This window comes from Anopheles darlingi, chromosome 3 (assembly GCF_943734745.1).
Source record: "Anopheles darlingi chromosome 3, idAnoDarlMG_H_01, whole genome shotgun sequence".
In the NCBI taxonomy this organism is placed as follows: domain Eukaryota; kingdom Metazoa; phylum Arthropoda; class Insecta; order Diptera; family Culicidae; genus Anopheles; species Anopheles darlingi.
In genome coordinates this window covers 43,548,439-43,573,438 of record NC_064875.1, presented here as the reverse complement: position 1 = coordinate 43,573,438, position 25,000 = coordinate 43,548,439, and the positions used below count along the sequence as shown (strand labels likewise).

The window sequence follows — 25,000 nt, the reverse complement described above, 5'->3', positions numbered from 1 at the left end:
TCAACTCCCGCCATTACCTTACTTCGGTGGCGCCAAATTGGTTAATAGCGTAGAAAAAGACCAGAGAGAGAGAGAGAGAGAGAGACAAAGAGAGAGGGCGCCAACATAACGTATTATAACTGCAAACGAAATTATCGATAACAAGAGGGCTGTGCTAGAGAGCACAAATGGCCACCACTTTTCCTACTCCTTCTACCACCACCGAGAGTCCGGGCAAACCGGGCATTATCAGTCATTTATTCGTTTCCTGCGGGTGCACTTCAGCCGCTTCGGATGCGGAACCAATCCAACCATTTGCCAACAGCCCGACAGAGAGAAACAGAGAGAAAGGGAGAGAGGGAATCGTTGTGCAAGATACTCCCTTAGGTGCTAAGGGAATCGAGTCCACCATAAAACCACCTCACCGATCTGCCGCGCGGTCGGCATTTTGGGAGGGGGTTGCGAAAGGAAAAACTCATCTTCAACCCCTTTCCGAAACTCTCGCGATTCCATCTCAACCTCGAGTGAACACCAGGGAACCAGGAAAGGGGAACGGCTGGCACGAAACATCGGCGGCAGGCCCATCATCTACAGACGCGCAAAAGTGACTTCACGCCGTCGAAGTCGAACTCGAAACACGCCGGGGATCAATTCTGAAGAAGCGGCTTAAGAAACGGATCCAAAGCCTCGATCGATGGGAAGATCTTCGATGAGTGTTTGCTCCCCTCCCTTCTCTTCTATCATACCGCCCCATTGGTCTCGTCGGCGCCGGTCCCTCCCGTAGTAGTCCAGTGGAGTCGTTGGAGAAGTGTATGATGCGAGACACACTCGCACCACCATCTTACCGTGACCATGGCCATTAGGAGCTCTCTAAAAGCTATAAATACCATCAATTATAACTGAGATAACTCTCTTCGCGCGAGTCGTCCGGGAGAGTCACTCGGTGGGTTCTTGAGAACCAACCGATCGACCGGCAGCAGCAGCAGCAGCAGCACCGGCAGAAGAACAGTCCGAGAGGAGAGGTGAACAGTGTTTGGAAGAATCTTTTTTTACGCAACATGCCCTTCATCTGGCCCCTTCTTGGCGCACCGGTATACGCTTCCTTCGTCGACGCCACAGACGCCTGACAGCTGACGCACGGACGACGGAGAACTCGACGATCCACGGCGACACACTCACTCCAGAGAGGTCGTCCAGAGAGGTCGAGCAGGTTGGGTAAGCGCTAACGCTAAACTCATGAAGGACAACAATGGTGAAGGGCGTGCGCACGCATATGGCCGCACAAACATTCCGGTGCCCGTCGTCAGCAAACCATTTCTGCTTTTTTTTTTTGCTTTTTGGCCCCAGACCCCGGACGACGACGAAAAGAGCGTGTGAAGCGTGAGCGAGAATTTTATTTTTCTTCCCAAATTCCATAAACACCCGTCAGCAAGGAATGTTCCGGATGGAGGACCACGGCCAACTAGACCAACTGACGGGCATGGACGCTGGAGAAATACTTGAGATACGGACGACGATGCTATGGGCAATATCTTGTAGCGTCGAGTTCCGATTTTCCTCAGCAGATTGTTTGACTATTGGCCAAAAATGTGTGTCACGACGACGACGACGACACGACGAGAGTACTACCGGCGTGCCTAGAGGGCTACGCAATCGGTCGGTCATACGAGAGTGTGCGCTGGCATGCCCCTGGAACGATATACGGTCATTGGATTTTGGGGCTTTTTTTGGGCCTCACTCCCTTTTTTTGGTGGAACAATGCAATATCACGGAACAGTACCACCGTCTCGGTACCTCTCCCCTGTCCTCTGGTCCAACCCTTTCAAACTGCGAACGCCTCTACCTTCTCCACCTACTGCTGCTTCTTCTGATCTGATTCTGTGGCGCCAACGGATATGGTGCCGGAGGCGTCGGAATTTCTGGATAAGTTCCCAGTTCGACCCAGGGTGGAGACGGGCACTCCAACTCCAGCGCTCCAGCCTGGCATGTGCGGGAGTTATTTTGTTTCTAGGCTACGCAAACAATGCGAGAAGATAAAGGCCCCATTTTATGGCGCACACACACACAATGTTTGATGGGGTCGTACCGTGCTTTTTTGGAGTCAGAGCTTAAAACTTGGTACGTCGCCTGTGGGAGGGGCGTGTGTGTGTTTGGATTCCGGGTTTGGACAAGCCAAGATAGGGTTCAGGGCGGGGAACACACACACATTTGTGTGTATGTTCCAGGAGAAGAAGAAGAAGACAGTACCATCGGAAAGAAGTAGCAGAAGGTGATTGCCACACACGAAAAGTATTATATGACAGTCGACGGCGTGCTGGATTGCATTGCTTCTTCTTATTTTTTTCTGTCCAAGGCCCCTGGATAAGCCCTTCTGTAACATACCAACCACTGCCACTGCCACTGACCCACTTTCGAACCTCTCGTGCACACCTCTTCTTCGCTCTCTCTCTCTCTCTCTACTTCATCACATCGCGACCAAACTCATCATCTAATTAGACTCCAGCGCGTTTGTGGAATGGGGAGAGCACTCCTCCAGGTTTATCTCCAATAAAACTTTGCCTCCATAAATAAAGCTATTTGTAATAATTACACAACAGCAGCAACCGCCACCACTCTGGTGTTGTTGTAACATTGTGTGTGTGTGCGTGTTTTTTGTTTTGCGCGGTACCGAATCCGAGGTCCTTGTTCTTCTTCCCGCGTGACTGTTGCTGTTCTTGGCGCATCAACAAAAAGCCGAAACGAACAAATGCTTTACGACTTCACGGTGCGTGGTCCACGGTGGGAGCGGGAATCCTATTTTGTTGATTCCCTGTTCCGTTGCCTTCTTCGGTTCGGTTCGGTGATCTAACCTTTACCACCGGGCAGCACTGGTAGCAAAACGTGATGTGCTCCGTTTCCGACCGGAGAATTTCGGCGAAAGAATAGAATAAAATAAGAGGTGGAGGTCCCAGCGGCGAGGTGGAACGATTTTTCCTTCGCTAATTAATCCTAGACTCGCTCCCACTTCCACACATCCTCGATGTAGCGACGTAGAGCCAGGCGTCGTCGTATCGTAAATCCGACAGTCGATATCTATAAAAACCGCCCAAAACAATCTGCACTAATTAGTCACCGTCACCAGCAGCACACGGTACCCGGACTAAAGTTAGTAGCATCGCATCGACAACAACGTTCCAGGTTTGAGGGACCAGCCGGCAGCAGAGGCAGCAGCAGCAGCAGCGACAGAAGGCGATAAAATGCAGTCTCCGCTACTTCGCTGCCATTTGCTATATCTGCCAAACGATCGATCGTGCTCGTCGTACCTGTCTGATTGCGGCTGTCTGATTATGCTCCGGCACAGAATGCTCGGGCCGAAAAGGCAAATTGCGAGGCCCACTCCTACCAGAGCATCATTCCCTTCCCCACCGTCCTTCCATTATGCTGGAGCAAATTAAATAATGCCAATAGAAATGTGGAGAGAGAGACACAAACCGACAGCATCTATAGCAGAGTGAATGGAGTGACTGTTATTGGTGGATAGAACGAAGCCGCCCTATGGTATGGCCATTTCGTGGCCATTCTCTTCCGTCTGTCACGCCCGCCCCGCCTCTCCAGAGAGAGATCTGGTCCGGAATATATTCACTTAACTCACTGGACACCACAGTGCACCGTAGTGGCAGAGGACATCGTGGCTCTTTGACATCGTTGACGTTTCTCTTTTCTCTGTTCCCAACAATAGGCTTATTTTTGCTGCCCATCGCTGCCCTCCCAGTGTTCCAGACTAGTTGGTGCCAGTGATGGTGGTGGGTGGCCATCGGCGTCAGCGTGTTCTTATCCCTGGCGCGCGATCGCGTTCGACCGGAATGTCGCAATGTTGTCGTCGTCGTCGTCGTCGTCGTCGGATGCTGTAAATATGCTCACAATTTACGCCACACAAAACGTGACACGATACATCTTCCAATCTCGAGAGCGCACGAGAAGCGCACGGGAAACGGGAAGCAGCAGCTGCAACATTCTCTTCTCGCGCTGCTGGAATGCCTTTACAGATTCGCGGCCACCGTCAGTGGTGCGAAGAGCGGCGGCGTTACCACACATCACCATACAGCACGCGGTTTTTTGGGGGGAAATATGCTGCTGCTCTTCTGGGTGTACGATGATCGTGTACGAGCAGGCGACATGTTTGCTGACACGGATGCGAACATAGCATTTAATATCAAATTGTTTGGCCAATCTTGGTGGAATGGTGAATGTTGTAATCTTTATGCTTGGAACACTGCGAATGATGAATGGAAGACGGTTCCGAATGCGAAACAAAACATGTGTAGCCCCCAGCATATTAATATACCATTACTGCTGTCATTTCATACTTATTTCATTATTCTTCTTTTACAATATTTACTACATGATTCGGTTAATTCATGGGCTTATGTAAACTCTTTGACAGCAGCCATCTATTTGCGTTTTTATTTCTGTTTGAGGAAGACATTAATATGTGTTTAAATATCAAATTAGCGCATTGTCATTTATAAATTGTTTTTTTTTTTCTAGATTTGATGCACTATTTCAAGGTTTATATTAGCAAGAGACCTTTGCTTTCATCTCCTTCCTTCGTTGTTGCAAACAGTGATGGTATTGTGAGAGTGCAATTTGCAAGCAAGCGATGTTATATTTATATTGCTTGAACATTTTTTAATGCATTTCTCCCAAATTTTCCTGTATATATGGCGCTCTTAAGATCTTCCTTTCAATATTTAGAGTACACATGTTCATTTTTAAAGCGACTCTTGAAAGAGAGTCTCTTCTCAGTTTATTATTACTTCTACAATTCCTATTACCTTGTACCAAATAGAAGTATCATTTCTTTCGATATTTCAATTTGATTCAATGAAGTCAACATATGGTTTCAAAGTTAAGGGATGTTAACCATGCTTTCTGGACTATATAAAATTAGCCAATAACAATTTTATTGAAATTAGCAATCGGCCAGTCCAGCAATATGTGGGATTCCATTTTTGGTATTGCCGTTGTTAAACTTGTCATAATTCATTATAATTGGTTGGAGTGTTTGAATATTTTATGACCGTTCCAATACGTTGTTCCTTTCAACTCTCTAAATGGTTTATAACAAATTGAATTTATTCCAAATTCCAAACCCGTCCCATGAAACGAAAGTGAACCAATCCACCAAACAAAAACCACCCAAAAAAAAAAGAATGTCATAAAAATGCACCCTCCGAGGCCGCATCATGCCACACTTCGACAATGATGGAATATCGCTCCAACGATCGAGATGAATATAAATGCTAATCAACTCACGGGTCCGCACACTTTTACTACAGAATTCCTCCACCAGAACCGTATTTTGCTGAGCGTAAAAGAAGAAGAAAAAATATGGCCAACAGCCCGTAGTCGAAACCCATGACCACCCAATGGTGAACACCAACGGTGTCCGAACCTCGGCTTTTGCAGAGTTTTATGCCTTACCCCCGCCACCGGATTGGACACCACCACCGAACAACGGAGGAAAATTAAACTTTTATTGAAAAATCGAATCGAAAAGTGGTGTTGCTGGCAGCATCCACCACCACCGTAAAGTGTTGGCGCGCGCGCGCGCGCGAATCACCAGCAAAAACATGACAAATCATTCCCATCGGACAACGGTTATGATGCTTGTCGCTTGTTCGACCGACGACCGAAACGTGGCGGAAGCGGGGCTGACAAACATCACCGTAAATTTGCAGTGCAGACTTTAGCTCCAGCTCCAGCAGCAGCAGCAAGATGATAATCGTTTCCGTGAGCCAGATAAGAACCGATGCGATGGTGGTGCCGCCGAACAAATCATAAAACCACAATAAATTACGATTCATCATCGTAAAATGTGTTTGGTCGGCCGGTTAGTCGTCGTCCGAACCAGGCCGGCATTCTCCACTCCGTTCTTCGCTCGTTTTCGCCCCGTGCACCAATTGCAGTCCCCTGGAAAGGCTTGGAATTAGGTCAGCCTCCGGGGGTTCCTCGGCGCTCGGTATCTCTCCTACGGTGAGAATACTGAGGCCGCCGTGCTGTCTGATGCGATAGTGTGCCACGGATCATGTCGGGTAAGCTGGCATAAGGAGACAGACAAAGAGGTGGTTGTGTGTGTGTGGGGGAGACTCGCTGGCTGGCTGTCTTCCTTCCTGCAGACGAGACAGTTGCAGCAATCGTAGCAACAGTGACAATCCACTGCATCGCACCCGTTATCTCGGGTAGATTCTCTCGTACTTCTGATGCTTCAACTGCACCGTACAAGTCACTGGAGTAGTTGGCGCTAGCCCAGAAAACCAGACGTTATTGCCTCGCTTCCTGCAGCTCGCTGCGCCTGCTACGATGGGCTCTCTCTCTCTACCTCTCTTTGCTCAATCGCAACCAACCAGCCAACCATGATGGTTGCATACGAAGAAAGAACGAAAGCAGGAGAAACTTGTCCGGCCGACGAGCAACCAACATTGCACCATTTGTCATTCCGGTTTGCGGTTTCGGGAGTCGTCTGGAGCCTGGAGAGACAACCGGTCCCTAGGTGTCCGGCTGTTGGTAGGAAAGAAAAGGGCAACAAACTCAAAGGAAATGCCCCCCACCCCTCCCCCTCAAACGGTTACGCTCCATTTTGCGCCATCCGCAGACGCGATTTGAAAAGCGTTCTCATCGGAACTTTATCACTTTCGACGGTCGGAACTTTATCACTTTCTGTATTATGTTTTACTTAATTGAAAAGTGCGGCAACAAACATGCTTTTTCAGAAATTTCCATTTTTCCCACACCTTCCCGCAAAAACTGGTTGGTGGCCAAACAGAAATGATCTTCTGCATTCTGCTAGCAGCCATAACGCACAGCGATTCTGGCAAACAACCTAATTCCCTATTCAGCACAATGCAATATTTGCGGAACAGCTTCAAGTGCCGAGCGTAAACAAGGCGAGGACGGTGAGAACGAGAAAGAAGAACAGGCCACAGACACAGACAGAACCAGCCCAGAGTAAAATTGCAATGCAGTTTGTCGAACTCACTGACAGCGATAGCCATATAGCCGTACCGTTTGGGGCCCGACACCACTCGTTGGCTCCCGCTTTACTCCGGTGGTGGTGTCCAACCTATATCCTTCTGTCTGACGTAACCATGTCGTCTGGGGCTCCAATTTTGCCCAAAGCCAGAAGAATGAATAGACAGGCAGACAGACGCAGAAAGAGAGAAAGAAAGGGAGAGAGAGAGAGGGAGTTCTTTGGCTTTTGCCACTTCTCACATTGCCTCGAGGCACACCACCGAAAGAACCGGACGTCGTTACACAATAGCCGGAGCCATTTAATAATGCTGCGCCACCTTTTACTATTGCTGCGAGGTTCTTCTTTCGCCGTTCTAGGCGCAGATCGTCGTCTGCCGGTAAAGGGTCCCATTGTGTACGGCAGTCCTTCAGAACCAGAACCAGCCAGCCGTGTCCCGGTGAGTTAGACGAGTCGTCTATCAAGGGCCAGCCGGGCCAGCAAGCAAAAAGGACGGAAGAATCACGTGCCAGGTTAGGCCACCACGATGGTGGTGGGTGACACACTGCATTTCGAATCATTTCCCTTTCTCACCTCCCTAACGAGTAGCCTTCCGGCACTGGATAGCACGTGCACCATCATGCCGGGGGGGTGCTAAACCATAAAATACAAATTAGATGCCGATTGATCGGTAGCCATTCGACACGGGGACACACTCCCTCGCTCGCACCGAACAGGACAAGCGGCCACCATCTCAATAAGTGATTGATTTCGTTCATTCGACTCGAGTATTCAATGTTAATCAAAGGTGCTCCGACCACGCACGGACGGTGAACGGTGTAGTAAATCAGCTTCAATCAGCATCAAATCACTCTACATACCTTTTCGTCGTTCTCCATCGACGCTTCAGGGCTCCCAACATGTTGACTCAGGCTCAGCTCGTGGGCGCGCGTGCACGGTTTTTGGAGGAACTACACTTGAAGAAGCGACAAGCGCTACACTATCAGGCCGCGCATAGCTATGCGGAACATGAACCGCGGATGAAGTACACTTTCGCAGACCAACTTTCGCTTTAACCAACTGCTCGAATCAGAATTCACCACGAAACGCGAGATAAGCCCACACGCCTGCTTTGTGTTTTATTCTGTCCGTGACAATCGCGACCTTTTAAGCGCTTCACTGGACAGCTTTAACTATGCTGGAGCAGTAAGAATAATGCGTTTATACTTGTACTTGCGCTAAGCTCTATCGGTTGGCCACCTGTTTTGCAACCTTTAAACCTTCTTCACACCACAACAGCATTGCCTACGAACGAAGCCACCAAACTGCTGCTGAAGGGTACGCATCGTAGCATAAAACACATGCTGCTGCTCCTGCTTCTGCTGCTGCTGTTACCACCTTCCTTCTGTGGTCAACCCTTTTTAGCGTGTTAATCTCAATCACCAATTATGAAAGTTTATGAACTTCAAGGAGCTCGGTGGCCATCCGTAACGTTGCACTTGCGTAATGCGACCACACGAACCCTCACGAACATGATGCTGCTGCTGCGTCTGCCACTATTCATTCACGAGCGCTAAGAAGATAACATTCCCGTTAAATAAGATAAACTTTCCGACAATTTACTGTCGCACACAGCGCGCGCGTACACACACGGTTTCCTATGAAGCGCCATAGCCAAGCGCCTAGATTATGTATCTTGCAGTTCGTAAATTATTCTCGCAACTCGCACACAACGCTCCACCTGCACTGCACGGCGGCGCCCAACACACGCACGCACGCAAGAACTCGCTCCTCGCACCAAGGGGACCCCGCAGACACGCTGTCTGGAACCAAGAATCATGGCGCGAGCGAACGAGCGCGACGCCCCCGTTTCTCTATATCATTTGCTGTGAGAATGGCTCGTCCGTGGTGGTGCATGATGGTGTGTGTGTGTGTCCCTCTTTATTTATCGACGCGAGTGCTACGACCTTCTCCCGGACTAACGTCGAGACCCTCCCCTGTGGCCATCCCACATCGCACAGCGTCCCTCGAAACCGCGAAACCCTCGAAACTAACCTTCGCAAAGCACTAGGTAACAACTGTATCTAAATAATGTAGCATGAGAAGGGAACTGGCAAGCATCGCAATCGCATCGATCGTTTGACGATCTGCAGAAAAACCGGACCGTACGTACGGCGGGAATGCGAGCGTTGGTGAATAAGAGAGACAGTCGCTCTTGCGCACTCGCGATATCCTTCTTCTGATGGAGTGATCTTCACCAGATAGTGAAGCTGGTGTTGTGCTTCACAGTGTCTCTGTGGCGAACCGGCATGGTGTGTCTTTCAAATTTATGGCATTGGAAAATGGAACTGAATCGCATAACTCGCGCGGCATCTCTGCTGCTCGACTGTTGCTGATGCTTGATGCTCTGTGTCTCTTCTTCGCTCTAGCTATCTCTCGTGGCTGCTGCTGCTGCGCGTGTGGGAGTTCCAAACGAGCAGGCGTCGCCACCAACCAACCGATCGGCCTCTGCAGCGCAACGTATTATGCACCATTAACGAATCCCTTCACCTCGCGATCGCTCGCTCGCTCGCTCTAGCGCTGCTGTCTAGCAAAGCAAATGCACCACACATGATCAGCCCTCCATGGACTGAGCTAATGGCATTTCTAGCGGGCGCGCACGAGTTGATAAGTCTGCAGAAGAACCGCGCACAAATCCAGTTCGCCATTTTTCTCTCTATCTCATAATGAACCTCCACCAGCGACGCGTGGCCAATGATCTTTTTTACTCGTTTTTTTTTGTTGTTTCTCTACAATTTTGCGCAATTCGCGCATTCCATTCCGCCACGCGCGTTCACGCACGCACGCCAGGCCAGCATGAGAAATGTGATCCTCGTATCTTCTCTATTTATAGCGACCAGCAGCAGCAGCAGCAGCAGCAGCAAGGATGGAGTGGCATAGCGGGGACTATAACAGTTGGAAGCGCGCGCTCTACGATGCGTACCGAACACCGAGCATGCCAAACGGACGGTGACTTTTGCGACTTCCCTTATGCGCCAGAGCATATGACGACGACGTCATAAACGGCCGGAAGGTTGACTAGCGTCCGTACGTCCTACGATCCACATCGCTGCACACGACATCATCGTCCGGGACCACCACCAAGACACGTATCAGGCAGGCTAACGAAACCATGGAGTAGCGTACACGTCCTATACCCACCGAGGACAGTTGGAAGAGGCCATTTGCCAACGCCAACAGCCGCCTTTTTGACCGCCGTGCGCACGTTGTGACGTCATTCTTAGCACGGCTCCAAAAACCATCATCCCAAAAGTGTCGATCGCGCCCTCGGGGATGGAACCATACGAAACCGTTAATCTCTTAATGCTCGTGTCGTAAGGTTTTAAAATGTTAAATGCACACACACACACACGCACACACACTTCCAGTGGTCCGTGAAAAGCGCGGCGTGACGTGACGAAATAGTCAATTCGAAGTCCACTATAACCTTTCGTCCAATTTCGGATAACAACGAAACTACTGAAGGTGAGCTCTCACTAATGAAGCAATTTTGAGGGACAGGCTTGGGGGAGAGCATTGAACGGTCCGCGTAATACCGGATAACATGATTATTGTAAAATTAGAGCATTACCGTAATTATTACATCTAATGTCTTCCAATCAACACACTCCCCGGTCTTCAAGGGTTGTCACGTTCCCCAAAGGTGGTACAGCTGCTGCTGCTGCTGCTGTCAACAGTCTTGCCATCTTCTCTGCTCCCACTGGTTGGGGCTTCATTTCGCAGCAATTAGATACACGATTTGAGGTGTACACGAGCAGCGCGAAGAGCAGCTAAGAGGCTATCACACCTCACACAGCACAGCATCTTCCTCTTCCACTGCTTCAACCCATGCGATCATGGCAGGGGAATCAACCATGACACGGTTCCAGGGAAGGAGGGAGGGGGAAGCGCGTGTGTTGTGCATGTGATTTGAGAAGAAGGGGACGTTCCGAAAGTATAGCAAGCATGAAATTTAATTATACACCTGATGTGATGTTACCTCCAACAATCATAAAAAACATCCTCATACGCAGCAGTGTGTGTGTGTGCGTGCTTGTATGTGTGTGTGTGTGTGTGTGTGGCAGGTTAGTGCCTGATGTGTGAACAAATGTTCTCGGTGGTACGGTGCAAAGCGGGGGAAAGCACTCGCAGTTGTTGCACAGCCACCACACATGCAGCATAAGAAGAAACAAGTGTACGGAAATCATGTTTTTCCCCTCCCATGGAGCATGGAGCGACCGCACCGAAGGTTGCGAAAGAAAACTCACGGATCCAGGAGCAATAGAGAAGAGGATTGAGGAGAGGAGAAACTCCCCTTCTCCCTATTGCACCACCACCAAGACGACGACGATCGAGGAGCGGATTCTTTGCGAGGAGCTTTCCCGAGATATGATCCCCTCTTTCGAAGGGAAGAAAGGGCTAGAGGCTGAGTAAAAAATGGACTTCCCACTACCATCAGTACCATAAGCCCACCGAAGCCCACTCTAGCACACGATCTCATGATGATGAAGGTGTGTGTGTCTGTGTGTGTCTGGGTCTGTGCGCTGATGAGATGTGTAGCATAAATGTATAACGGGTGGCAAGTGGTTTTTACTGTTAGTTCCCCACCATCAAGTGGACCCACTAGAAGAAAGGGGAGGGCTGGGGTGCCACCAGAAGGTGCAACATAAATTACTCCAACGATCGAGCCCAGATCGAGCCCAGATCGTCGATCGAAACATAAAACCATGATCGAATCGCGGGTACGCGAGATCGCAACCGACGAGCACTGTGTGTGTGTGTGTGTGTGTATTTGTGGCTGTGGCTTTGCACTTCACGTTCAGCCCACGGCCAGACGAAGGACGGGGACAGATCACTGCACAGATGCTAGCGCGCTGGCGCGGAAGGCTCGAGAGCATCACAGCATTTGCAGTTGGAGTTCGCTGGCGTAGCATCAATTCGAGCGGCCTTTTATGAATCGGGACCCTCGGGGACCGGGGCTCAAGCCGGAAAAGCATGGGCGTTTCGATTCGCGTTCCTCGCAAACACACACACGCACAAGCGCATCGCGCAATAGCTGCGGCGGCGCACCCCACACCACCGGGTGGTGCGGATCACTTCCAGCTCCCGATCTGCCGTGGTCCACTTGGGCTTGGGCTTGGCTGCTTGGGCTTGAATGACGCCCACGACTCACTGCCCTCAATTCCAATGGCGAGCGAGCGAAACGCGTAGGGCGACGACCGACCGGTCGCGGTTTTCCTCTTCTTTTTCCTTCTCCTCTTCTTCTTCTTCTTCTGCTCCACTCCTCCGCGTGTTTGCGTAACCTTTAGCACGCGATCAGCACGAACGGCCGCGGCATGGAGGTGGTGGTCCCTCCCTCACGCGGATCTATGGTGGCGGCCCGCAATCCGCTAGCCACCATATGATTATGGTTTGGCTTCCATTTCGACACCTTGTGTGCATGGCTTATCGTGACGCCACTGCAACCGTCGCCCGTCAGGCCAGGGTGCACGCCCGATGACTCAGATAGTGCTCAACGTGCTCCGACCGATCGATTGGATTAGCGCGGTGTGAATGTTCTTATCACGCGTCAGAACAGAGAGGGAGAGGAATAGTAGGGTGGTAAAAGAGGTGAGCGAGGCATACAGCAGCTGTTGCTGCGCTTCTTCTGCGTTATCAGCACAGCAATTGGACGCGGGTTCGATTGATTAGTTTCGACGAGACAGAGATCGATACGAGGTGTTTATCTAGCGTCAAATGTGACTAAAAACGCTTCTGCAAACTCCCAATTCGCGTTTCGATTGATGTATGGGCTTTGATTTGGTTTGTTGGGTTTTATAAGACCATCTTACTGTATCATTTGTTTGAGTTTGAATGTTTTTCGTAAATGGAAATGAAATTAAACAAATAAAACAATTTATTTAATCAAAGGAATAGATCGATTTCCGATCATGAAAACTGTTTTTAATGCTACCATGTTTTCATGAAGCGTTTAAAGAGCTAAGAAGTGGATACTTCACGCAAATTCTAAACGAAAAAAAAGGACTGAATATGTTTGAGGAATCAGATCCATCGCAACAAAATCGAAGTATGTGCTGTGTAAAAATTATGTCATCGATATTTTAGGATATCAGAGACATGGTGTACTATTAAGCACTAATAAATGGTATAATTGAAATGTAGAACATTATCAACAATCTTTTAAAGACTGCGTTTTAGCCACAGACAGAGCAGAATACGATAACCAACATGATGAACCTATTATTCAACATGATGTCGAAATCTCTCAAATTCTCACCTTAAAAGGATGTTATCGCCTGGATGGACGATATATTAATTACGGAATTACTTCAATTCATTTTTGAAACAAATATGTGATTTCAATTTGATGATAATTCAATCTTTAAATAGAAGTGTTAGAATTGTACATCACACAACTCCAATGCATGGGACTCACAACACTTTTAACAGAATCATAGACAGCCAAAAACAAAAATATTAATATACTTTTTATAGAGGAAACGAGAATAGCCTCTATACAATTTGTATATTAAATCGTAAGAAACCGTTATAAGCTCAGAAGTAGTAGATCAGCTAAATAGATCTGTACTCCGAATAAGTGTCCAAATATATAAGATAAAAGGCAAAGAGACACAAAAATGATACAGGGAATATGATGACACCATGGTATGACAAAGCAATTAATCAAACTTAACTGTTTTGCTCAAATGCTGTTCGGGTAATAGTCAACATGCACTTCGCACGGAAAACCATTCTACTCAGTTCAAATGCATCCCACCCGCCCATAAGCTCATTAAAAAGACACTCAAATGGCCACCGGTGCTTATTTAAAGAACATCTGCACACGAGGCACATCACCATCACTCGAACAATAATCCGTTGATTTATTTTTTCGAAAGAAGTTGCTTGTCTTCCTTGAACATTCCAAAGAACATTACACATTCCCTCCGTCCTGAGGGGCTATTGTAAACCACAATTAAGCCCCACTGCTCGAGGGCTAGGAGCACCTAGAAACACTTCTTCGAAGAGTGAAGAAGAGTGCGTGATCCTTCAAGACACCGTCGGTCTGTCTAACGCTCGTTGCGATGTGAAGCGCGCCCACGATTGAAACCGGGCACACATACACACACACACACGCACACGAGCGCTAATTTATTAGCACCGGAAGCGTGTGAAGTACACGCCAATTGTGTATCGTCGCCGAATGTCAACCGACCGTGGCCGATGGTGTCCCGTGTCCCGCCATCTTCGCTTGCCTCCTTGTCCCCGAAGGGGTTGGTACGCGCAGACCTTGAGAGCGCATTCGACACAGCACCAGCTCCTCCCTCGCACCCTCCCTCGAACGAACGAAAAAGTAAAATGGCAATGGCAATGTAACCGAAAACAAAACATGCCGCCGTGCGCGACGATGACACGCAATCCAAATTGACGGATCGAGCTGGGGAGGGAGGGGCGGGGGGGAGGGGGCGCAAATGGCCGCGGGGTCCACGACTGGCGCCCTGCGATTGTGATAACGTCGTGTGTGTGCGCTATGGTTGGTGGTGATATCGTGGTAAAATTAAACAAAAGCTGACGATGGCTGCCAGCGGCGGCTGGTTACAAGCGAAACCCCCGAGAAATAAAAACCGAACAAAAAAACGCAAAAATGCTTGTCAGTCAGCGAAGGGGCCAGCAAAAAGGATGGCCCTCATACGATGTTGCCGCCGGTGGAAGAACGAAAATAAATTGCACTTTTCCACACACACATACACACAACCCTGCACACACACGTCAGACGAGGGTGTAGCTGGTCCAAAAAATTAAGGAAAAACAAATGCCAAACGTTTAAAACGAGGGTCGAAAGCGATGTCGGCGATTTGTTTGGCAAAGTCCACCACCACCACCACATGCGAAGCAGTTTTCCGCTTTTCTTTCGTGGGTTTTCTCCGGTTTTTTTTCGGCGCTTGTTTCGTGTGTCAGCACATTACTCACTACAATCGTCCTGATTAGGTTTTGGGGATTTGGATTTGGAGCGCTGTGTGCTAGATGGTTAGCACAGCAAAACGTTATCATTTATCATGATTTTTGTTGCGCGAGTTTTCCGGTTCTTGCACCACATCAAAACACATACACACACACATACACACAAGCATAGCGAGAGAAGCGCACATCATTATGCTTCGCAATGAGCGCAACATCGTAGCAAACATGGGACGACGGCTCTAAGCACCATAATGTGCCACCATTAGCAACAGTCGCCAACCAGTGTATGATGTTGCATGTTTAATTCTGGAAGGACGTTTGAGGCCTTACGCACACACACACACACATGCACACACGCATACACAAACACATTGACGCGCATCGACTTCACTCGGGGGAAAATTTCGGTCGGGGAAGGAAAAATCCCGGTAAACCTTGGCACACTTTTCCTAGCACGTAGACCACACCACATCACGCACGCACGAACGCACGCACGAACGCACGCATCACGAGAGGGAAGGCTGGCCAATATAATAAAACCCGCACCCTGAAACAACAACGTACACAATCGAGAAACATACTCTGAGGCACATCACTTCGATTACATTTTTGAGACTAAAATGTCAACCGACGAACGCGGGGACACCGAAAGCAGGGTGGTGTCTTCTTCGGGCAACGGCGCTACCAGGAACCCGTTTTAACCCACGACGGTTTTCTGCGACGAAAACACACAAAGCACGATGATGATGGCGAACGGCGAAAGGACATCAAACCAAAATAAAAACACACACGGCTGCGCGGCGGCGATGAGAAAAGCGACGACGACAACGATGAGGCCGCATCGAAAACATAAACGCGAATGCTCGCAACTTCGGCGAACGTTCACCTTGCGGTCCGTTGTTGAATGAGAGTTGGTCGGCGACAGAGAAGATGCAGAGAGCGCGATGCGTATAGACGAAAGAGTTGGGCGCAGTAGAGACTCCGAACGCACCTTTTTCTCCAACAAGAGCGAACCCGAGTGCGTAGCATAAAGAGCATAGCGAGGAACAGCGAGTTCGTTCTCTCTCGCTAAAGAGAGTAAAACATGGCAATAGCTCTCTCTCTCTTTCTCGAGTTATGCTCGGATCAGGAGGTTTTTGTTTGCCTTTTTTGCTCTAGCGGATCATAACGGGTTTGTTATTTTGTCAAACTATCTTTTGAGAAGCTGCGTTTATGGTTCAGTTTATGAATAGAACCAGATGCCAATGGCTGATTAAAAATAACGCAGCCAAACATCTGAAACGTTGTGACAAACAATGTGTCACCTCTCAGAAAGAGAGAGTGTCGTCGAACGAGCGTCGGGTTTCACAGCCCAATTAAACATCGCAACTGATAAAGAGCGATGCTATCAAAATCACAGCACGGCTTATCAGTTGTTGTGCTTTCTTGGAATGGAATTATAGGTTAACAGTATTTACGATCAGGGGGGGAACCGGCCAAGAAGAATGATTCAATCGTAATTATAAGCCAATCCAAGAGAATAATTTGAGATTTTTTAAACTCATTGTGTAAGGGGCATTGTTGAAGGGATGCAACACAACACATTGCTTGAGCTAGATTTTTTCTTAAATTATTTTTTATTACTTATTTGCAAAACTGAAGTTCACTGTTTAAGTTCGCTTGATAAAATTCTGAAAACCCCGTACATAATTACAGTAGAAAACCTACAATAGTGTTGAGTTATCTAGATCTGCTCTCGGCCGCCGATCGAACCCGATTAATGATGATCCATTCATTCTATTAATATATTATTTTCCTGCTTAGGCTCTTCAAATTCAGAACCCGTATAACATTGCTTTGTGAAAGATATGATTTAGTTTCAATTACAAGATAACTTTAATATAAAACAAGATTCCAAAGAACCATTTCAGGCTACTTACGAATACAACATAGTTTTATTGACCGATTATCTATCCATGACAAACTATCTGTAGTTTATGGACATTTTTGATGGCAAGAAAAAGAGAAAAGTGATTTATTAGCACGCTCTAGCATACTAATAACATTCAACATATTGGAATGATGAAAAGATTGCAGAGTTGCTTAAAGGAGATTTATGTCTCAGATGTTAAACTGCTGTACATGATCATACATTTTTTAATATGCGAACATCGTTTACCAAATTTCTTTGATGAATTGGTAAGCTATGTTTAAGAAAAAAGGATTATCAGATACGTATCGTTGAAGAGTACAACAAACAGAAAGTCATGAATTCCGCATTACATCATTTCATTTACTGTCTTCTGTAAGACATGATGAAATCCTCTTGCCATCGGTCTACTGGCCATGCTTAATATACATCTTATCACTTGAAAACACACTCATTAATATGTTTAACCGATTACGTGCAATGAAACATCTTTCCATATGCATCCGACCAATGAATAATCAAAAGCGATTTATGATAATGTTCCATCAGAAAGCGTTCAAAACACAGACAAATCTACCACATATTTAGTTTTAATTACTCTACACTAAAATGAAAAACGATCCATACAAAGGGACGATATATGGACCCGCCTAATTAGCCAACAACTCATTGAAACGCAAATGAAACGCGGCTGACAATAGATAGTACCCAAAATGATAATCAGATTCGTCCAGGGGGAAAAGGAAGCATCGCAAACATAACACAAACGTTTCAACAAACGCCGAGACGGAAGGTGAGAGTCATTCGTCTCCCCTAATTAACGGCGTCCATCACCGGTGGCCACTTCCGCGCCACGTCGGGGACGCCGGTTGCGACCGATGATCGCGAGGCAAAGAATCCGTTCTCCCGAGCCAGAACACCCGAGCTGCCGGGCACGCCAATTGAAAACCTCTAAACCCCAATTAGTGGCCGAAAAAAAAAACGAATAAAATCATTTCCATTCATCCCTAGCATGGCAACCATCCACCATCACCACCACCACCACCAGGTTGATCGTTCTTGGTCTGCGCCCAAAGGCTAGGCTCCGGCTAGCCGACAGCGGATGGCTTCGAAATCCAGAAAACCAGACATTACAGCAACAGCAACAACCCACCACCAAACCACACGCTTTGCCAGCCAGAAATCATTTCTCCTTGCCATGGTGGGCTGCTCCAGCCCCGGGCACACCCTGGACCGGGGTTCAGCGAACGCACAGAACGGGCAGAACTCACCGGACATGACTCACGACGCGCTGGCCGTGCCCACCGAGGTGAGAGGATTCATTGACCTGTTGGGTGGCTTCTTTCTGCCGTGCCTCCGAATGCCTCGATCCTCCTTTCCGCATATTAAAACCTCGGCGACCATTTCGCCCATCGTGCATCGGCACAGTTCATTTGAAAGCACCGCTCTCCAGGGTCCAGGGCGATGCAATAATGTTTGGATAAAAAAAGAACATTTTAAAATCCCCTCGATCTTCAACTCCGCGATTCCACCACCTTGCACTGGCGGCCATTACACAGAGAGAGATCAGGTTCCTGTTATCGGGATTTGCCAAATTGCCTCGCCATGGTTTTCAGCAAATGTTTTCCGTAATCCAGGCCCGATGCATTTATTAATACCCCGTTCTGCAGCTCCCTCTCTCTCTCTCTCTATCTTTCCGCTCGTTCGTTTTATCTCGTCTCGATTGGACAAATTAAAAATCGGCACCGACACAGACAGAACAGATAGGAACAGCGTCGTCTTCGGCCACTACATCAGCAGCAGAACCGAAAAACCACCGAAAAGCTCCGCTTCTTCATCATTATTCCATTCGCCATCGTGCGCCTTCGACTTCGTCTTCGACGTCGTCTGTGCAATCGAAGTATATCAACCGACAGCTGCTCCGCGCAGACGGCCCTTCTTGGTCGTCTTCTGTCTAGAAACTTGGCAGCAAAACCGGAACACTTTGCTTTCATTAACGCGCGACACATCCCAACCTTCTGCTTGTTCAGCCTGTGCGCCCCGTTTGGCGTCAACCCTCGGTACCTGTGCCAGACCATCGCGTTCCGGTGCAACACCACAACGCGCACTAATATCAACAGCCCGTCCGGTCCGTCCGTCAGGCTGGCTGGCGACGAAGAGTACGAACCCAATACAACAAATCGCCCCGTAAGACAACAGCCGTAAAGACAGTGTGGCACACCAGACCAGACCAGGGCAGGCCAGCTTCTGGGACAGGAAATGAAATCCCGAAGCAAGTAGTCTACTAAGGGGGTTTCGAGCGTGACGCACAGAACTGGAACATGCTTTTCCAAGCGTCGCCGTTCGTCGCCGTCTTCATCGTTCCCTTTTTGCCATTGTTTTCTGCGTTCCAGCGTTCGATTTCGGTACTTTCGTGGGGGGTCGGTCCTCCATTCCCGGTCCGTTCCTTATCATGGAACAGCAGCAGCAGCACCAACAGCAGCATAAGAAGAAGTGCACAAGGATCGAAGACGGCGGCGTCGCCGAGGTGCTCGATAATGGAGAGACATGCGCCGCCGCCACCGACGGGACCACCGTACCACGACCTCTTGTGCCATAAAAGCATATAACTGGCGGGCGGCGCACACACACACACAGAGCGAAACGGGACGGAACGCACCTCCTCATTTGCAAGTGTCTTGGCGTCGCGAGCGCTGACAGCGAGTGACAAGCGAGGAGCGGAATGCAGGACGCAGATGGGAGCTTCGCACCACCTTTCGCCAATTTCGCTGGAGTGGAGCCAGCGAGCAGGTGTCGATGGTGTGATTTGTCGTGTGGCCATTGCCCTCCCCGAGCTACGCAGACGAAGCATAGAAGCCGCGCGAAGCCTTCGAAAATTGGGACCAAGTCCACTCACTGGAGCCAAGCCTCGGCATAAGCCAGGCATAAGCAGAAGGGCTCTCATGTTGCTTCCAGCTAATGTGGAGCCCCAGACAACAACCCCAGGCCCAGGCCCAGACCCAGGAGTCAGCAAAACACACGCTGTTGCTCAGTTTCTTTTTTGTTCTCAGGCCTCTGCGAGGTTCGCTATTACAAATGTCAAGCAGGTCCGCAGGCCAGGCCACAGCTCATGAGTAATGTGAGCGAGCGAGCGACTAGTACACAATTTGTTATGCTCTCCTATGTTTCTCCGCCCCAAAAAAGAACAACATTTCTTCACATTCGTCACACGTTTGACCACAAAGTGTGTAGCGTGAATATATGTGCTCCTTCTGCTGCTGCTGCTGCTGCTGCGGCTGCTCTGCCTCTACTCATCATAAAAGCATCCTCACCTCACCTCAAGGGAGCATAATTCGTCGCGGACCATAAAGGTCCGCGCTTCACTGGGGCATGGAGCGATCTAGGGGTTGAAACAGCGGTGGGAAAAAGGGGACAGGCCGTTTGGGACCCGGGAGGGTGGCGATCTAGATTTTCCGAATGACATCGCGTAATTCAATGCGCACCGCGGCGCGCTCGGTGGCAAAATAGTTTGATCTGCGGTTTTGCTTTCAAAGAACATACGGCAACGACGATGACGACGACGACGACAGTGAAGCAATATAGGGACACTCTGGTCTGGTCCATGCTGGTCTGGTCTGTCTGGGCTTGGTTGGTGCTGGGGTACACCGACACACACACACACACGCGATGGATGGGCCACCACACGTTGAAATGTGACGCGTGTAATGTAGTGCTGTGCTCTGCTGACCGCAACGGAACCAGAACTAGACCAGTGAGAGCGCGCCACCGGTTGCCCAACCCAACTCGCTCGACTTTACAATCTCGACCCCCCGTTCGTCATCTCCCTGGTGTGTAAGCTCCCTCTGAGAGGTGTGTGTGTGTGGCGCAATCGAAGTGCTGGTGAGTTGATGCTGTGATGCTCGCTCTGCGCATAACTTTTGGGACCAATCCACGTTCCACAATATTTGAACAATAAACACCCTTTGGTGGGGGACCCTTTTAACGGTCTGATCGGCCGTCTGATCGACCGCCCCAAAGAAGCGCGATCCGCGAAATCGCTTGGTCCTCCCCTGAAATCTGATCCAGCTTCCCAGTTCTGCAGGCAAAGCAAACCGAAATCAATGGACATTGCTGGTGGTCTGCTTATGTGTTTATCTGTCTTGTCTCTGGACTCGACTCAGCGGCCGGCCTTCAACTAATTCGTTCACTACGCTGGTCATTCTATCGCCGGTCGACGTGTTTCGAGTGACAGGAGCTCAAGTCAGGAGACGGTATACCGTGTCTCACCTTAAATACTAAGATTTCCGAAATTCCCGGAACAAACGGAACAGCACCGACCATGTTCTTCGCCGTGTGCCATCCGATACTTTATGGCGAGCGATGTTTGGGTCCAGAATAGCCCGCACACACACACACACACGCACGTCAGTTACATAAATCCATCAACTTCAGTTCGCGGCGAAGTGAGTGCTGCACAAATACTTGCTGTCTGCTTACACGCGGAAGTTACAATGTTCACCGCGCCGGCGATTGTTTATCTATTGCTTCTCACGTTTCCTGTGTGCTCTCTTTCTCGAGGATCTACCAGTTGGTCATCGCCGTACGGTGGAATGCAAGCTGTACTTTTGCTGCGTCAACATAATTTCTTCGAAAAAAGGAGGTTTGAGATTCAAGCAATCGGGCTAAGCGCGCGGGATTATACGAGATTAAGGACGTGTACTATCCGGGTTCTTATCAGCGTCACCACGGCACAGTCTCAGGGCTGGAGACTGATATTTCACAAGCCAGACCCTCCGGGTTTTTAATCTGATAAGCTCTCGGAGCAGTAACCTGGCAACTAACGGGTACGATAAGTGATTACCCAAAGTTCAAATGACGCATCGATGCCACACGCGTATCCTCGTATCACGTGCTTCACAGTCTCACAGTTGTTTCCGATGTGGAGAAGGGGGTTCCCGAGGGGAAGGGGTTTACAAATTGATGACACATTCACCTTTCGCGACCTGGCCCCCGGGCGTAGGGGGCACCTGCTTCAAGACTTTCGCGCTGAACTTTCGACCGCGCAAGCAAATTTGGGGCGTCTGGCGTCGCTATTCGCGTGGCCCCGCCGCGTGGTGTCGCCGTTCGTGCATACAATAAGGAAATAATCAAAATTTATGGCCCAGCTCATAAATTACCGCAGCAATCGGTCGCGACACGGCGCGCCGCGACTACTAGATCGGGACCGGAAAACCCACTGAAATGCCAGAGAAGGAAAAGCGTGATCCGACGAACCGAAATATAGACTTTGCACGCAGCGGCGTGGATTGTGTTGTTGTTGTGTGTTTTTTTGGCCACGGAATGTTGTATGCAGAGCATAAATCTCGGTCAAATCGATTCCACTAGCAGCAGCAGCAGCCCAATGGAGCTGCTGTGGCTTCGTGTCTATTATGGGGCTACCATCGCTGGTAGTGGAAATACAAATGACAACGACAAAAGCCCTAGGCACGTCCAAGTCACACAATACAGCAGCCTCGTGTGCACGTGAGGCACCAACGAGTCTGGGCCAGTATCGGCAATCTGCGGTACTGCGTTTGACTCCCATGTTGGGGCCACATTGCAGGGATTGAGCTTTGATCATCATAATGCCTGACACTAGGAGACCGAGCAGCCCGGTTGGTTGCGTACCCCGTTTGATTATCATTTCCAAACCCCGGAATGAGCCGCTCCCGGGACAGCATGGAATGTGAATGGTTGTCGTTAAATTTTAACGATGCCCCTCCCCGCCCGTTAGTTTGTCGATGGCCTCTCTCTCTCTCTCTATTTACATAAAGCATATATTTTGCCTCATTGGATAGCATAATGCTGGAGAAACATATCAATTACGCACCCTGACTGCCAGCCAGAGTGGAGCCGAGATTTTAATGTGTTCACCCGGCCATAGTCCACCCTCTGGGTGGTGTATCTTCTGCCGCGCTCTTGGCTGGAAAAAAAGGCGAGCTGGAGGAGGTCGTCGTACTTACCTTATGAACTCCCAGGAGGTTGACAGTTGCTGCTGCGGCTGGTGTGAAGGGGACGATCGAACGGCGGTACAACGCCGGCTGCCGCCGCCGCCGCCACCGCCGTCGCCTTGGTTACGGCGATCATCATTCTTCTTGCGTCCACTGCCACCACTTCCTGCCGGTCCACCACAACCACCCCCACCCGCACTATTACCACCACCCGCACCGATACCACCTCCCTCGGCACTTTTGCGCGGAGAGCTGCCACCGAACAGGCGCTTCTTTAATTTCGGCGTCAGCGGTGGGTCGGGAAATAATCCCATAATTTTCGAATATTCTCTTGCGATCCCACGAGTCACACCATTGAACGCACAAATTCCTATTCTTCACGACGCAACCAAAACACTCCTCGCGGCACCACGAACGAAAGCGAAAACGGAGGCTCGACCCTTGGAAGAGAAAAAAAACATCCGCGTTTCAACTCCAAACTCGAGTACTTTGCGACAGGAACTGTTGGCGTTCATGCGTTACATTAATTGGAACCGCGTTTTGATTACGGGGTAACGTAATATGCATTTAAAGAAACAGCTAGTTTGGCAATAAACTTTTTCGAAACGATTATTAAGAGCCATTTTTGGTCAAACTTGCTTGCATAAACACTTCCCACCCAACAGACAGCATAATGCTGTCAGTCGCCAGCTATTGCTGTCTCCCTCTCTACTTGGACTCATTTATTTTCGTCCTATCCGCCTCGCATCCTCGAATCGTCCTATTGTTTATCCTGGTCTCCGGAATTCGGATATTCTCTACGGAAAGAGGTGCTGCTCCTTTTGAGGAAGGTTTCGTGAATGTTTTGTATTCGCATGATGCTACAGGCAACTAACGATATCGCCATCCAGTGCAATGTGTCCGGAGGCCTTTGCTTCGTGAGTATCGTAAGATCGAGACGCTAATGCTTTCAGACGACACTTTATTAATATTTCCCTTTTCTCTTGCTTTGTGATTTTTAAGATCCTGACATATCCACTCCTGCGGCCGATGATGTACTGGCCATGGCAAAGCCATGCTGATGGATGATGCTTTGTATCAGAATGCAGCAAGGTATGAAAACGTTTCTATGCACCGATCTCCAAGACCAAACAGACGCATCTATTCCGATGCGAAAAAGGGAACCGATGAAAGATCGCTCAGAACCCCTTTAGCTTTCGCATCGTAAGTATCGCAAAGATCCACAATGGAGCCTTTTGAACATTTTCGTTGATATGCTTCTTCTTTATTGTTTCAGGGTTGCTAAAGACGACTGTGAATCAAGGATCATTATCCTTCTTCCATGTGGCTGATGATCACAGTTTGCTCTGGTCGTGGATTACCTCCTGTACCGCATCGTTGCTGGCAATGCTCTGTCACGAATTGAGTTTTTCGTGGATTTGCGCGGAAAAAACAAATCGTCCTGATTGTGCTGTAACGTGTGTTTCGCCTTTTTGATCTTGGGGCAATTAAAGACTTCCAACGAAAAAATAGTTTTCGAGGAATCCTTTGTCAGGACTCTGGAATTTGTTCTCAAGCAACTTATTTTAGAAAATGTTGCCAAAGCTGCCTCAATTATGATACATTTTTTTCAAAGATACAAGAACTTCATCATTCTTGAGTACCTATTAAATGATGCAATAATAGGTGTGTTTTTCCATTCTGGATGAAAACTAATTCAAACTATTCATGCTACTTGATAACGATATTTCTATATTGTCTAGCTACTATTTTTATGATTGTATCGATATGATTGATGCAGACTCACTTTTTTGCATAAGCTTGTTCATGAAATGAAGCTTGTCAGCAAAAGACGCTGTTTGTTGCTAGTGGCAAAGGAAGTTTGGCTAGGATCGGCTAGCTGTTAGCGAAACTCATTTGGGGTTTGCGAAATTCACAGAAACAAAATAAACAACAAAGTAAAATAAAATAAAAGCATTTTTTTATCAGAGAATCAGAATAGGCAGTGAACTAGTTTCGTGTCGCATGACGAGCGTATTCGGTGGGACGCCCTCCTTATCGCGCAATCCTTTGTTTCCGTGTATTGCTTTACCTGCAGCAGTTCCTGTAGGGAATCTATGATTGTTAAAATGATATTTTTATTGAGCGACCGTTAATGTGTTTGTCGTTTAAGTC

General features: G+C 48.7%; 1 protein-coding gene and 1 long non-coding RNA gene across 4 annotated transcripts in view; one reads left to right on the top strand and one right to left on the bottom strand.

Moving 5' to 3' along the window:
- LOC125957526 (uncharacterized) overlaps positions 1–23,255 on the bottom strand; it is a 48,592-nt gene extending 25,337 nt beyond the window's left edge. The window contains exons 1-2 of one of the 3 annotated variants that reach the window (XM_049690293.1): positions 15,550–15,855; positions 7,849–8,540 (exon numbers count right to left, since the gene is read on the bottom strand). In XM_049690293.1, the coding sequence (XP_049546250.1) occupies positions 7,849–7,889 (41 nt within the window). In that variant the 5' untranslated portion in view covers positions 7,890–8,540; positions 15,550–15,855. Of the gene's footprint in view, positions 1–7,848; positions 8,657–15,549; positions 15,856–22,858 lie in introns of those variants that run through there. The other 2 variants (XM_049690292.1, XM_049690294.1) reach the window with 2 other exon arrangements.
- A 346-nt stretch (positions 23,256–23,601) lies between these two features.
- LOC125957548 (uncharacterized) lies at positions 23,602–24,544 on the top strand. Its single transcript, XR_007469235.1, has 3 exons — positions 23,602–23,763; positions 23,849–24,049; positions 24,123–24,544. It is a non-coding gene; the product is annotated as an uncharacterized LOC125957548 (long non-coding RNA).
- The last annotated feature ends 456 nt before the right edge of the window (positions 24,545–25,000 follow it).